Here is a 13,924-nt window from a genome sequence, read left to right on the forward strand (position 1 = left end):
TTGTTTGACTGTAAATTCAGAAAATAGTAAGCAACACTGGCAAGAGCCGTTGTTTTTCACTGATAAAATGAAATTAAATCAACTGGGTAAACACATCAAGAAGTTCCTCTTGGTTCTGAGTTATTTTGAATGTTGCATGCATCATGTAGGGTATCTCTGTAATCTACTCAAACTCCTCAACTTTGGAGGATCGATCCAATAATCAAACTATAGTCAAAATGGGAATATAAATGGTACAAATCCAAAAGGGTTGTGTTTCCCTTGCTGCATCATGTTGTAAAGAGGGATGAAATCGAATCACAGAGGGAGGCTGGAGCTTTGAAAAAATATGCTAAATTCTGCAGGTGGCCTATCACGTTCTTGTGATAAAATCAGTGTATGCAAAACTGGAACAAGCTACCTGTTCACTCAATCATGTCTATCCAAAAACTTCTCTATCAAGACTGAGAATGTTGCAAAGCCAGCACAACCAACACAAGCCGCTTTTGGACCGCCTAGAGACACATGAGAGTTAGAGATGTGAGTCAACATAACCATGGCAGCAAATAGAGATGTGAGTCATAACAATTATTAGTAAGAACAACATCAGCAAAGACCAAAAGTCAACACGTTTTTCAATTGGGTAAAAAACTTGTCGTTTCATCTGTTTTGCAAATAGAAATGGCTTCCAGCCATCACTTGCTGGTCTCGGGGCTGGATGAAGGAGAATTACATGATCAGAATGACAGTTAAAACCATTAGGGATTCTGATTGCAGTTTCCACTTAGGTTCCATTTCTTTTCTTGTAACATGACATACAACATAAAAGCTCTTGCATTGGAACCTATTCTCCAAGATATAGGGTTCCACTAGAATTTCCTTTCATTGCAAAAACTTGAAAACAAGTAAGAAATTGGTTTTTTTTTTCCCTTTGTTTTTTCCTCAAAATGAGGCACTTGATGCAAAATTGATTTGAAAAATAAATATTAAATTTCATCACTTTTTCTTAGTAGTCTCCCTGGAATTTAACAATGCTACAAAGTTCTTGAGCTTTAATCTTATTCTCAAATTACTCACAATCCCAAAAATCTCCACACAAAGATATCCTCTGTTCAACAACAGATCTTTTATTAATGCAATGCAGGAATGGAAGTGATTGATCATTGTAAATGCCATGGGAAATCAGATAGAAAAAAAAAATTCTTGGTACAATACCAGTGAGATTCCCCCCACCCACCAAAGACCCCCTTTTCAAAAAAAAATGTAAAATTACAGTTGCTCAAATCAGGAAAAAAAAAACAAACAAACAAGCAAAACAAACAAAAAGAAAGCCAAAAAAAACCAAAAACGATCTTTGAAACCATATATCTTGAAAACCAGTACAAGGAGTTGGGGGGGAATGACATGACAATAGAAGACTAGAAACAAAGATGCTTGGCTAGATATGCCAGGTTGAAGTTATTATTTGCCATATTTGAGGAACATGCAGACCACATAATCCGGCTGAAAATTGTATCCGGGACTTATGTTGAAGGAGAAAATTCAAGACCTAGCTTTTCGGCAAGAGGTTGATGATATGCTCATGAAATCAAGATCAACAGATTAGTAGATGGGAGGAACCGAAGACAGCTGTTAAATGCTTATAGGAAAAAAAGAGAGAAACCTTTTGATCTCAAGCTCAATTGTTTTCTCACCCTTCATAAAGTGATGGCAAAAGTAATCATTTTCCACTTTTTTAGTTCAATTTGTAAAAATGAGTTTAACATTTCAAGATTTTACCCCTCTTCTCAGCACACAAAATTCCTTGGAGTGAAACAGTAAAACAAAATTGTGAGGAAACTCAGAACTTGAGAAAAATTCGCACAACGATGATGATGGTGAAGATATAATCTTCACATATGCAATTGCCATAAGATTCAATGGAGAAAATAATTGATTAGACACATCTACCCCTGATTACAAAAACATTGCCATTGTGGAGACCATAATACAAGCCAAGAGCACCTGGTTATTAACTTATGACTCAAGCAAATATGAAAGAATATCTTTATGAAAATTATCAGTGTCTTGTTCTACACATTTCATCAGATGACGTAGTAAGTTCCTTTTTTTCCATTACACTAAAGGCTCATAAAGTTATATATTTTTCCCTCTCTGTGTCTTTATTGAGTGATCAGTACGCATGACAAGTTCATCAAAATAATTTCCACATGGACATATGGAAACCAGTGTTTTCTAATTAGTACAGTCATCCAACCCTCCCTCCAAATTCATCAGGTAGTGACGGGGTCCAACAAAAAGAGGGTACTATAGCATAAACACCAGAGTCACAAGGATCCAATTCACCCAGATTCAGAAGCAGGATGGTACACCTAATGTGCCAGGCATTGGCCCTTATCAGTCAGCTTTTTATCAAGATCTAGTTGGCTAGTAATCTAAGTTTCATGATCTCATGCCAGTGCAAAATATTTGCCAACTGAGTGATCAACTCATTAACCAATTAATAAACATGAAAATGCTGTAATACTCTGATTTCCAAAGGCAACTATTTTGTACTTATGAAAAAATGCCTTACTGGTGAGGCCATGGACCCACCAAGCCTACAGGCTCCACCCACCATTCCAACATCCTTTACTCTTGAGTTTTACTTTCTTACCCCTATTCCAAACTTGTATTGACATGGACATTACAAGCATTTTTTTTTTGGTGGGGGGTGTTAGGGCTTGTTGTCAATGCCAACAAAAGTAGGCAGCACCATTTTCTTAATGTAGTAGTACAGATAAGTTAAAAGTGAGCTGACACCTGTGGGAAGAGTGGAAGGTGTGGAGCAATTGACCTCATGGTTTGGACGCAGTGTAGGTAGCTTCCTGCTATAAACTTGGATTTTTCCATAAGGATGGCGTTTTTAAATTATCTTCAATACAGGACCCTGTTGTCAAAAAATTAAGAAAGGGCAGGCATGCTGAAAAAGGCAGCATCTGTCCAAAGGGGACAGATTTATGCTCCTAAAATGCAACCTTGCCAATCTACCCATCTACAATACATCCAGTTAGGTGTAGATTTTTTTTTTTTTCCTTTTAAAATTTTATTTATAGGCCCAAGGAAAGCATAGAACATGCTTGAAAAAATTCAGAGAAATTTCTTTTAGGAGGGCAGGCAGGTAATCATAAGCATTCATCTGGTTCAGTGAAAGAATTTGCTGTGATAAGCTAATGGTGTTTTGGGTATTGGAAGGCTTTCAGTCCTTAATAAAGCTTTACTCCTGAAATGATTGTGTATATTTCTAGTAAAAGAGATAGTTGATGAACAAAGGTCACAACATGAAAGTATGAGGGGCCAGAGGAGGATTCGGCACTAAAAGAGATGTTGAAGGGCTTATCAGGTGAATCTCTGGAAAGCCATCAGAAATAGTTGGCATGACTTCTTCCTCAGAACCTGTATTTTGGTGGAGAATAGCCTTAGAACCAGATTTTAGAATGATATCTGATGTAGAGAGACTCCTTTGGAAATACAGTTCACAGAATTACTTAATATAGTAGTTTTCAAAGATCCTTGGGTGGTGGATTGTTGGGTTGAGGGAGTAGAGATTTGGGGTGGCTAGAAACCCATTTTCAGGAGGGTTGCTTCTTTGATTGGAAGTTGAAGCTTGTGGACCTTTATGCAGCTGTGATGTCTATTTTCAGCAGAGCACATCCTCTGTTAGATCCTCCTAGAGGATTTTTGCTCTAGGCACTGCCTCACATTTTCCAAGCAGAAGATTTGGGATTACAAAGTGTCATCAAAAGTTAGTTTCTTTTCTTGGGAGTGATTGTGGGAAAAATCATACTGTTGACCAGCTCATGAGATGTGGTTGAAATATAGTTAATAGATGTTGTTTGTTGAAACAAAAGGAGGAACATATTCATTGTGAGCTTCTAATTTGTAATTTTTGGCTTTCTTGCTTATGTGGGTTGTCATGGGTTCTTACATGAGCAACTAGCAGTTTCCCATTGTGTTGACACTGCAGTTTCAAGGAAAGAAACACAACGCGATATGGGCTACTTAAAACTTTGTTATTATGGTATTGTGGTAGAGTTAAATATGTAGATATCTAGTTTTTGCTTTCTTTTGGTTTTGTTGGCCTAGTGCACCTTGTATGCTTCCTATGTACTTGGGCGGCATGGCTCTTGCCCTCTTTTTGTTTGGCACTTTTATTAATACATACCATCTCTAACATTCCTAAAAAGCAATAACATTTGAAACCTAATGGGAGTACTTAAAAATGAGAGTTATGCACAACTAAGCTGAAATTTGAGAGCATATACTCAATTCAAGATAAAGAACCCGAAACATAATCAATGAATGCAGATCAGCAATAGGTTTTAAAAGAACACAGTTTCCATGCCCTCATAAACTTCTTGGCCCAAAAATGAACCAGATGATGAAAAAAAAAAAAAGTTACCTTTTGCTGATATTGCACCCCCAGTAACACACCCCGCAACAACTGTATTTGTTGTATCATGTTTTGCACGCGCCTTACACCAAACACGACACAATTAGTCCCCATAGTGAATAATTCAAACATGGATGAAAGTTATAGAAATATCAATTTGACTTGATATACTTTTTAAAGTACCTTCTCAACTACACATTCTGCAGCTGAGAATATCAAGCCCATCACAGCAAAGGTCTTGGCTGAACCCCAGCTCCTGCTTCCCATCTGCTTTGCAGTGTAAATGAATTGCTGCCGAGCAGTCATTTCTTCTTGCATTATAGGATTGTCCAATGCCCCCAGAAACAAACCCATCAATAAACCAAGCCCTCCTCCTACAACCATTCCCACAAATCAACAATGACAGCTCAAAAATAAAGCTAAAATCTTGCACAGCCATAGACCCAAAACACCATGAACAATAAAATAAATGACAAATTCAAGCACTATCCTTTCTTTGTGTTTATTCCTAGAAGAAAGAAAATGAAAATTAAAACTCAGTTTGGTCATTCCTTGGCTCTCGATGAAAAAGAGGCGATATTAAGCAGATTCCTTCCCGCTCCCTCACTTTTATCGAGAACCAAGATAAACCCAATACTGTAAACCTATTCGGATGGTTGAATACAACTTTACCCTTCCCGTTTCTAGTATTTTCCTCCTTTTCTTAGCGACCAAACAGATAATAAATAAAAAGAAAACATGAAACCAAACTAATAATTCCAAAAACGACATAATGAAACGTAAAGGGATTATTTCATTCTCACCCATTACTCCACTGGCAACGCTGCGAACAGCACAGTTGTTCCAAATGTCTTGGCCTCTGATCTCCTCCACTGTGGGCATTCGTATGGGCTCAATCTGAGGCTTCTCTGCCTCCGTTGAGCTTGAAGAATCATTGGTAAATTCACTTCCTGAATTGCTGGACATTGTACCAGAATCAACAAATCTCCATAAAACGGAGCAGTCTCGTTGAGAGCAAATCTACCGATTCCCAAATGTTGGAGACAATGTTCAACCAGAGAGGGCTTAAACCTAGGCAGGGGTTTTGGGAGTTAAAACTTAAAAGAATAGATCACCGCTTGTATACTCTAGCATCTACTAGGAAAAAAAAGTGCAAACGTGGCAGTACCTTACTGGTGAAAGTGGATCGTGCGGGGATCACGTGGTGCTTGTGGCCTACGGCGTCGTACAAAATTAGAGTTCCATGAACAAATTCCCTATTAAAATTTCTTTTTTTTTTTTTTGAAATTCTGCTACATTCAAATTAATTTTAATCACGCCCCTTAAAATATATCTGATTATCTTTAAAAATTTATCCTATCATAAAAGGATCTCTTTCTTTCGAGTAAGAGATGAGCTAAGTGAAAATAATAAATTAAAAGGATAAAAAATGATATTTATCAAATTTATAAAGATTAAATGTATTTAATCAAAATTTTAAGAAAAGTGAACGAAATTAATCATATTATAAAATTTAATCGATAAAATTTGAAAAGATTTATTATAATTACATCATCCTCGAATTATTTATGAATATTTGATAAAATAATTAATTTTTGAAAAATTAAAAATTATGCAATTTTGATAATGTAAATTTTAAATCACTTAAAATTAAAAACTACATGTTTTCTTAATACAGTGAAATTAGATTTTTAAAAATGTATATTTTAATATAATATTTACTTCTAATGAAGTTGTTTTAAAATATAATCTTTTATTTTATTTATTTTTAATTATTTAATATAATAAATTTAGAATCCTAAATGATGTCTATTTATTTGATCTATAAGAATTATTTTTTCATATATTTTTATTTATTTTAATACTTAATGTAATACATTTTAAATTACAATTAAATTATATTTAATTATTTACACTAATCACTTTTTCATTAAAAGGTTCGAAAATTTCTTGTTTCATGGTCATTGAGAAAAAAAAAACAAAAAACAAAAAATTAAACTATCTAACCTTTTTATCTTATTTATTTATTTTTATATTTTCTATCCTTATCTAACCTTGGATTGGGCTCAAATTTTTAGCCCAAGATACAGCCTTTTGGGGTTAGGTTGATGTTGGGATGGGATGGGCTCAACCCGCCCACAATGTAGTCCGGGTTCAGGATATATATTTATAGGTGAACTAGGGTTTATAGTGGCTGACGCTGTTTCAACCCAAGTTCATTCTCGTGGAGTAGCGGCCGTCGACACCGCCGGCGGTAGTCTAGTGATTCAAGACTGTCAACATGGTTCGTTAAATTCTTTTCTGTATAGTTTATGTCCCAGGTCTATGATTTTTCTGTTAGATGCCTAGGTTTATTGTTGTTTCATTTGAAATTTTCGATTGTAGTGTAGATCCGCGCATGGTTGCATTTTTCAATCGCAATTGATAGGTTTGATAGATTATAGATCTAGAACTGCTAGATCCAAGCATTATGATAAATTTGACTCCTTGTTTGGGGGCTGAGAAAGCGTGAGAAAAGAAACGAAAGTGAAAGTTGGATATAATTTTTCTCGTGTCGATCTATATGATTCGCTTTTTCACCAAATGGAGAACCTGGAAAACTCAGTTTAATGTTTAGTCGTGAGAAAAAGCCATTAAAAACTTGGATAATTTCTGCTATCCTCACTTTTCGAAGCAGCCAAACGGGGTTTTGTCAATAAGTAGCAAGTAGAAATGGTTGGTTGTCGGATTGGGAATTAGAGGATTGCTCATTAGGCTGTTTGGCAAGCCAAAATATTGTTGAACATTGAAAATGACCTGGAAAAATGGAAATCTCTTGCTCTTTGGTACACTGGTTCAGCACAAAAGTAAGGATCGAACATGGCAAGTCCACCTTACTGGGCATAGAAATAAGCCAGGTTTGTAGAATTTACTTGTGTCTTTCCTTTTGCTGATTTTATGAGGAAGTAGGTGGACTTTATGGCCTGTTGATTGGATCTAGAAAGAAGAAATTGCTGATAGTGGATTAGATAACATGTGTTTTTCATGAAGTGTTTCATTCCTGATTGGAAGTGAGATGATTAAGGATAATATATAACCTGCCATTTTTTAATGTAGCTTATAGTTTTCAGCTAGTATCTTTGAATGACTTACAAGAATATTTGAATGTGACCTTCATATTAGTTTCCCCATTTTTCTTGTTCTGTTGGTTGCTGAACCTCTACATTTTTGGCTCATTACAGGCACGAGGGTTAAAGAAACATTTGAAGAGGCTTAATGCCCCAAAGCATTGGATGCTTGACAAACTTGGGGGTGCATTTGTAAGTGATAAGCTTTTCTCAGTGTGTTTCCATTACTTAATAATGTTAGACCCTCGGGTTTTACTTGCTTTGCTTTAATGTCTTATAATCTGTCATACAGGCTCCCAAGCCATCTTCTGGACCTCATAAGTCAAGGGAGTGCTTGCCCTTGATCCTTATCCTGAGGAACAGGTTGAAGTATGCTCTCACATATCGTGAGGTCATTGCCATTTTGATGCAACGTCATGTTTTGGTTGATGGGAAGGTCAGGACCGATAAGACATATCCCTCAGGCTTCATGGGTATGCACACTCCAACCAATATACAGCCAATTATTCTTTGCATATTTCTTTTTGAGAGCCTTTTTTCACACAATCTTTGTAACTTTGCAATGAGAAATATCACATAATGATGTCAAGATGTATTCTCTCTATTATGTGAGAATGTTTTAGCTTTGTTATGAGCATAGTGTTCGATTTGCTTGATCGAAGACAAGTTAGGATAACTTATTTTACTTGCTCATTCCAGATGTTGTGTCAATTCCTAAAACAAATGAGAACTTCCGTCTGCTTTACGACACCAAGGGCCGGTTTCGTCTCCACTCAATTAGGGATGAAGAGGCTAAGGTAGGTGTTTGATTTGTATTCTCTTTAGTTTTGAGAGGATTATTTTGAATTTCCTGTAAGTTAAATTTAAACTTGGTATAGTCTGTTCTCTAGATGATGAAATCATGTTCCTTAAGTGTATAATAACAGGAGATCAAAGATCAGCTGGCTTGAAGTGGTAGTTGAGTTTAGCTGATCTATTTTATAAGATTATGTTTTATTATATGATTGAGTTGATTTCCGTTAGTTGATCCGGGCGGATACTGGGAATTGTGGTCCTAATAAGTGACACATGGTCTTGGGTTCTATTCCTATCACTGATAATACTTTGAATTTATCCAATGTTGGTTATTGTGGAATGGTCAGCACCCTAAGGTTTAGATCCCTATGGAGAGTTCTAAGGGCTTGGCCATGAGAGGTTCATCAGTTATAAAAAAAAATTATATGATTGAGTTGATGTGATATTACATTTGATGGTACTTGAAAATATTGTATATAAAAGATATTCTTCAAGATAGAAAAGAATCTTCTTTTTTGTGGACGTGCAGTTTGTACTAAACTGATTTAGGCATTTAGGCTCTGATGCAATGTTATTTGTCATTCTTGCAGTTTAAGCTCTGCAAGGTGAGGTCTGTGCAGTTTGGACAGAAGGGAATCCCATATCTCAACACTTATGATGGGCGAACCATCCGCTACCCTGATCCTCTGATTAAGGCCAACGACACTATCAAGCTCGATTTGGAGAGCAACAAGATCACAGATTTCATAAAGTTTGATGTTGGGAATGTTGTCATGGTGACGGGTGGAAGGAACAGAGGACGTGTCGGAGTCATTAAGAACAGGGAGAAGCGTAAGGGCAGCTTTGAGACCATCCATGTCCAGGATGCTACTGGGCATGAGTTTGCAACACGTTTGGGAAATGTGTTCATCATTGGCAAAGGTACAAAGCCCTGGGTGACTCTTCCCAAGGGCAAGGGTATCAAGCTGTCCATTATTGAGGAGGCCCAGAAGAGACTCGCAGCCCAAGCAGCTTCCAGTGCCTAATAGCATGGGGTCAATATTCTTGGTATGTCCTCCAGGCATAGTTTTTATACAAGTTCAGTAGATGTGACTTTGATTTTGCAGTTTAATCTCTCTTATTAGCCTTTATGCTTAAAGATTCATGTTTTGATTTCTGGTGTTTCTTTACCATTACTGAGTTGCAAACTGTATGCTGTGGGCTGGAATTTGGATAGACTAGATCGTTTTGATTAGCTAAAATCTGTCCTGTATTTTGTTTTGTGATGTTGGACCTTTTTTTTGTTCTCATAAGGAATATCTACCTTGCATTTGCAGCTTTTATCATTTTAATGACTAATGTTGCTTGTTTTTCAAAGCTAGGGTATTGAACCTTTTTGTCATGGTTCCATCCATTTAGCTTTGACATCATTTCCATATGCATGGGGTGTTTAACCTCTTTCTTTGCTTTGACATCATTTTAATGACTAGCCCATCTTTTATCAGCTTGTCTGCCATGTCCACCTAATGCCTTAACACATCTTCTGTGGCATACAAGGTCCCATCTTAAATTTCCATCTTAAATTTCTTGGATGACGTAGGTGAAGCCACAGTGGTGTTAAACCTCTTTCTTTGTCCAGGTCCTTTGCCATTTTGTTATTTTTATAGCAGCTCAACTAGTCATTGTGGCTGTGTTTAAAAGCAGCCAATGTGAGAGTTGAAAACCATATTGGCAAAGAAACCACCACCCAAAGGGCTTTCAGAGGAATGTTTAAAAATCAGGTATCCCTAAAAAACTAATATTGAAAATTGAATAGAAGCAAAGAACTGCTGAACGGTAAGAACTATTTCACCTCGATTGAAGAGTTGCTTGGCACCGAGCCTAAAATCATAACAAGAAAATACTACCATAATTTCTTCAAGTTAAAAAATGTCATCACCACCCAATTCAGTTAAAGCAATGAAACCTTGTAGAAAGGAAACAATTATCCCAGAACAACCACCAAAGAAAAAGGCTGCGTTTCAATGTCAACAAAGAGGGGGAATAGGTATTGTAATATTTCATCATGCAAAAGAAAAACCCATTCCAGAAAGAACCACCAAATTCTTCATCGCCCATAAGAACTACTCCAAAACAAACGGCCTAACCAAATCCAGCTTAGCCTGCATTTCGACCCTAACCAAGACAGACCTAATGCTGTGATTCTTCATCATGCAGCAACCCCATGATTGAGGAGCATCTGATCGAAGTGCCAGACTCCTGCAAATTCATCATTAGAACTGCTTTTAGGGTCGATCAAAAAGAAAACAGAAGGGAAGAAAGACAGCCATGTATTAGAGCTAGATGAAAGATGGAGGGGAAAGGAAATGGGACGCCCAAGTTAACCAGAAATTACCATATCCTTTGCCCAACCTTCTCAACTGAGCAACATATTCTGCTACTTTCTTGATAGATTCCACCTACATGTAAAAATATACATTAACTGTTGAAAGCCCTGCTTACAAATATTTGGTTGAACAATCCAAACAGATAAAGAGAACAAGAGAAGTTGCCTCACCTGCTCGGTCAAGAACTCACTTTCGATGAAATCCACCAAATGAGGGTCATCATTTTCAACAGCAACCTGTTAGTATTCAGGAAAGAGCAGACCTTAGAAGAAAAGCAGTGTGCTAGCTCACAAATGATGGTGTCAAAGCATGAAGCCTCAAACACCATAGCTTGGTACAGAGGGTAACTCAAAGCCCAGTTTACAAATCAAACAAACAGAAAAATCCAAGATAGAACATACATTACTAAAGATGGAATAAGAGAAACACCATGGAGGAGGGTAAAGCAATTACTTTGTGCAAGTCCAGAAGTTTCTGAGTAGTTAACTTTTCCAGAGCCAATGCTAGCTCCATTGCTGCATTAATATTTGCAAATTAATACTACTATGCAAGAGATGAAATCAACCTCAAACCAATGTTTTACACTAAAAAAATCAATAACATCTCAGACTAATTGCCTATTGTACTGATCACATTTTCATGAATTATAAAAGTATTGATAATACGCGAACATGCATCTCTGGTAAAAAAAAAATGTAAATACTGCATCAAAATGCCCACACATAAATTTGCATTACAGAATCCCATGTGGATCCATTTGAACGAATATATCATTACTCTTAACATGCACAAGAATGATCAAATGCATAGAAATCCAATGGCGCGTGATAACTCATTTAAATCACGTCCCAATTAGCACAAACACGCATTAGAGTAAAATGAACCGCTTCTAACACTGAGATCATTAACAATAATAGTAAACAATGCAGTGAAATTTCCTACATTTTAGGGTCTCATCATCAACCTATCTCAAATAAAGATATTAGTATTATTCTACATAAAATCGTGATTCTTCTTCCTTTCTGGGCCCAAAAAAACTGTCTGGGTATGCAAATGGGAACTTCCTCATGCATCCTAATGGCTGTTCCGGAGTCATCTATAAACAAACAGGGGAGGGGGCATGGGAAAATCACATATACATTTCAGGAATTATCTCATCACGAAGAAGAGGACCAATTGATGAACCATACCATGCAATGCATCTCCCTTTTCATCATTATCGAATTCTGACGGTGGCCTCACTATGACCCGTAACTTCACTTTTCCTCCACGTTTATTCTAAAAATCCATAGAAATCAGCATTACCACCCAATATATGTGTGAAGTTTAATGCAATGCAGCTAGCCAATACCTGGTATTCCATCAGTTTCTCAGCATGCTCTCTTTCTTCTGTACTTGATTCCTTGCAAAATCTACATGTAATCAAATAATGTGGTAGTCTAAACAAGTACAGCAACCAAGAAAGGTAGAAAGAGTTTTTGGTTTTGAAGAATTACTTGGCAAGGCCCTTGAGAGCAATATTATCTCTATCAAAATAGGCATACAGAGTATGATAGGCATAGGAGACATTGTATTCCACACTGTGATTGGTAGAACAAAGGCTAAGTTAGAAAAGTAAGCAGATCAGCATTATAAGGAAACCAGAAACCTAGCTGAAATTAAATAGAAGATGAAGAGGAAAGGAAATTGGATTTCTGTTGTGCACTATTTGGTTCACATTTTGGAAGTACCTCTCTCACTTTAGAGTCTAGTTCAGGGTAACAAAACGGAAAATAGCAATCATGTAAGGATAAACATGAAAGAAGAATAAAAGCACGAAACACACACGCATACACACAAAAAAAAAAGGTTCAATATAAACAGTGGCTGCTTTGGTAGTCGTGAGACGTAGTCCTTTGTTGATGAGAAAACATAGAAAAAGAAGAAAAATAAACATAAAAAAAAAAACCAAAACAATTGTATTCGAGCTAAGTTGATCAAGCTATTATGATGACAGGTCCATTTAATGTATGTTTGGTATCATTTTCCAAACTACAGTTCTCAACCTCTTAACAAATCGGAAAATGAACACTGCAAGAGCTTTGAGAATGCAATTTTTTACATTCGTGTGAAAGAAAACAAAGAAGTCGATGCAAACCACAGCTTGGTGTTAGTGGAGGTTTAATTAAGAACCATCGATTTGAATGCATGTTTTATACCATTTTCCAAAAACAGCTTTCAACCTCTGCACAACTCCTAAAATGAACACTGCAAAGCCTTTTGAGAATGCAATTTTGACATTCATGTAAAAGACCTACAAAGAAGTGGAAACCATAACTTGATCTCGGTCTTATTCGCCTTGTTCGGATTCTAGCAACTCTTCTCTCTTTCTCTAAACATTTTTCTGAAAATCCTTCATTTTCTTTCACTTTCTCAACAAGCAAACAGAGAATAAGAAGAGAAAAAACAAAAGAATCCTCAAAAAATAGTCTCTATTCAACATTTACAACAACATTGAAGATTAGAAACATGAAAAACTCTAGACATGAATAAAGTACATAAAAAAGAGAAAGATGAATTTCTCTCTCTCTCTCTAAACATTTTTCTGAAAATGCTCCATTTTCTTCCACTTTAAACAAACAAACATGGCATAAGAAGAAAAAAAATCCAAGGAAGCATCTACAAAACAGTCTCTTATCTAACACTAGAAAGGAGAAAAAACTTTTCTGAATATGCTTCATTTTCTTCCACTTGCTCAAGAAGAAAACAAAGTATAGGTAAGAAAGAAAACACTAAGAATCATTGAAAAAAAAGAGTCTCCATTCAACACCTTAAACAAAAATGAAGATTAGAAACATGAAAAACTCTAGACTAGAATAAAGTAAATAAAAAGTGAGAGAGATGAACAAATCCGACTTGATCTGTTCATTGATGGCTGTTTCACATGGACTGGAGAACTTCAGACGAGCGAGAGAATCTTGAGGACAAGTCGGGACGACAAGACGCTCCTTCTTCACTTCCTCGAATGGATCGAACCAAGCGCCTAAAGTTGATGCCTTACCGGACTCCTTGGAAGCCTTAATCACAAACTTGCCGCCAAAAACATTCTCATTCCTCCATGGAAATTGTAGAACAGTTGAAGAATACGCGTTCTTACGATCACCAATGAACGAAGCGGAGGAGGAGAGAGAGAACGAAGCAGACGACTTGAGCAGCATTGTTAGTAAAACGAGAAAGCTGAGGGAAACTGAGAGAAGTGGTGATTG

General features: G+C 36.5%; 3 protein-coding genes across 3 annotated transcripts; 1 reads left to right on the forward strand and 2 right to left on the reverse strand.

Moving 5' to 3' along the window:
* Positions 1-24: 24 nt before the first annotated feature.
* Positions 25-5,519, reverse strand: LOC100258631 (mitochondrial import inner membrane translocase subunit TIM22-4). Its single transcript, XM_002275108.4, has 4 exons — positions 5,215-5,519; positions 4,595-4,785; positions 4,421-4,493; positions 25-494 (listed from the first exon to the last, which is right to left on the reverse strand). Exons 1-4 carry the CDS (start codon positions 5,375-5,377, stop codon positions 409-411), a joined length of 513 nt encoding a protein of 170 aa, XP_002275144.1. The 5' UTR covers positions 5,378-5,519; the 3' UTR covers positions 25-408.
* A 1,016-nt stretch (positions 5,520-6,535) lies between these two features.
* LOC100263779 (small ribosomal subunit protein eS4) lies at positions 6,536-9,638 on the forward strand. The gene is made up of 5 exons (XM_002275027.5): positions 6,536-6,695; positions 7,633-7,710; positions 7,811-7,991; positions 8,218-8,315; positions 8,904-9,638. Exons 1-5 carry the CDS (start codon positions 6,693-6,695, stop codon positions 9,336-9,338), a joined length of 795 nt encoding a protein of 264 aa, XP_002275063.1. The 5' UTR covers positions 6,536-6,692; the 3' UTR covers positions 9,339-9,638.
* A 544-nt stretch (positions 9,639-10,182) lies between these two features.
* LOC100253613 (ferritin-3, chloroplastic) lies at positions 10,183-13,924 on the reverse strand. Its single transcript, XM_002278188.5, has 8 exons — positions 13,575-13,924; positions 12,176-12,259; positions 12,031-12,091; positions 11,870-11,957; positions 11,133-11,194; positions 10,850-10,915; positions 10,688-10,751; positions 10,183-10,551 (listed from the first exon to the last, which is right to left on the reverse strand). The coding sequence occupies exons 1-8, from the start codon at positions 13,874-13,876 to the stop codon at positions 10,502-10,504; spliced, it is 777 nt and encodes a 258-aa protein (XP_002278224.1). The 5' UTR covers positions 13,877-13,924; the 3' UTR covers positions 10,183-10,501.

Source organism: Vitis vinifera, chromosome 6, assembly GCF_030704535.1.
Source record: "Vitis vinifera cultivar Pinot Noir 40024 chromosome 6, ASM3070453v1".
NCBI lineage: Eukaryota > Viridiplantae > Streptophyta > Magnoliopsida > Vitales > Vitaceae > Vitis > Vitis vinifera.

Coding starts and splice junctions, on each gene's coding strand:
- LOC100253613 (XM_002278188.5), bottom strand. CDS start 13,876: ATGCTGCTCAAGTCGTCTGCTTCGTTCTCTCTCTCCTCCTCCGCTTCG. Junction 11,195..11,869: donor AAAGGGAGATGCATTGCATG/GTATGGTTCATC, acceptor ATATTAATGCAG/CAATGGAGCTAGCATTGGCT. Junction 10,916..11,132: donor AACTTCTGGACTTGCACAAA/GTAATTGCTTTA, acceptor GAATACTAACAG/GTTGCTGTTGAAAATGATGA.
- LOC100263779 (XM_002275027.5), top strand. Junction 7,711..7,810: donor ACAAACTTGGGGGTGCATTT/GTAAGTGATAAG, acceptor TCTGTCATACAG/GCTCCCAAGCCATCTTCTGG. Junction 7,992..8,217: donor ATATCCCTCAGGCTTCATGG/GTATGCACACTC, acceptor TGCTCATTCCAG/ATGTTGTGTCAATTCCTAAA.
- LOC100258631 (XM_002275108.4), bottom strand. CDS start 5,377: ATGTCCAGCAATTCAGGAAGTGAATTTACCAATGATTCTTCAAGCTCA. Junction 4,494..4,594: donor CAGAATGTGTAGTTGAGAAG/GTACTTTAAAAA, acceptor GTTTGGTGTAAG/GCGCGTGCAAAACATGATAC. Junction 495..4,420: donor GGGTGCAATATCAGCAAAAG/GTAACTTTTTTT, acceptor ATGTGTCTCTAG/GCGGTCCAAAAGCGGCTTGT.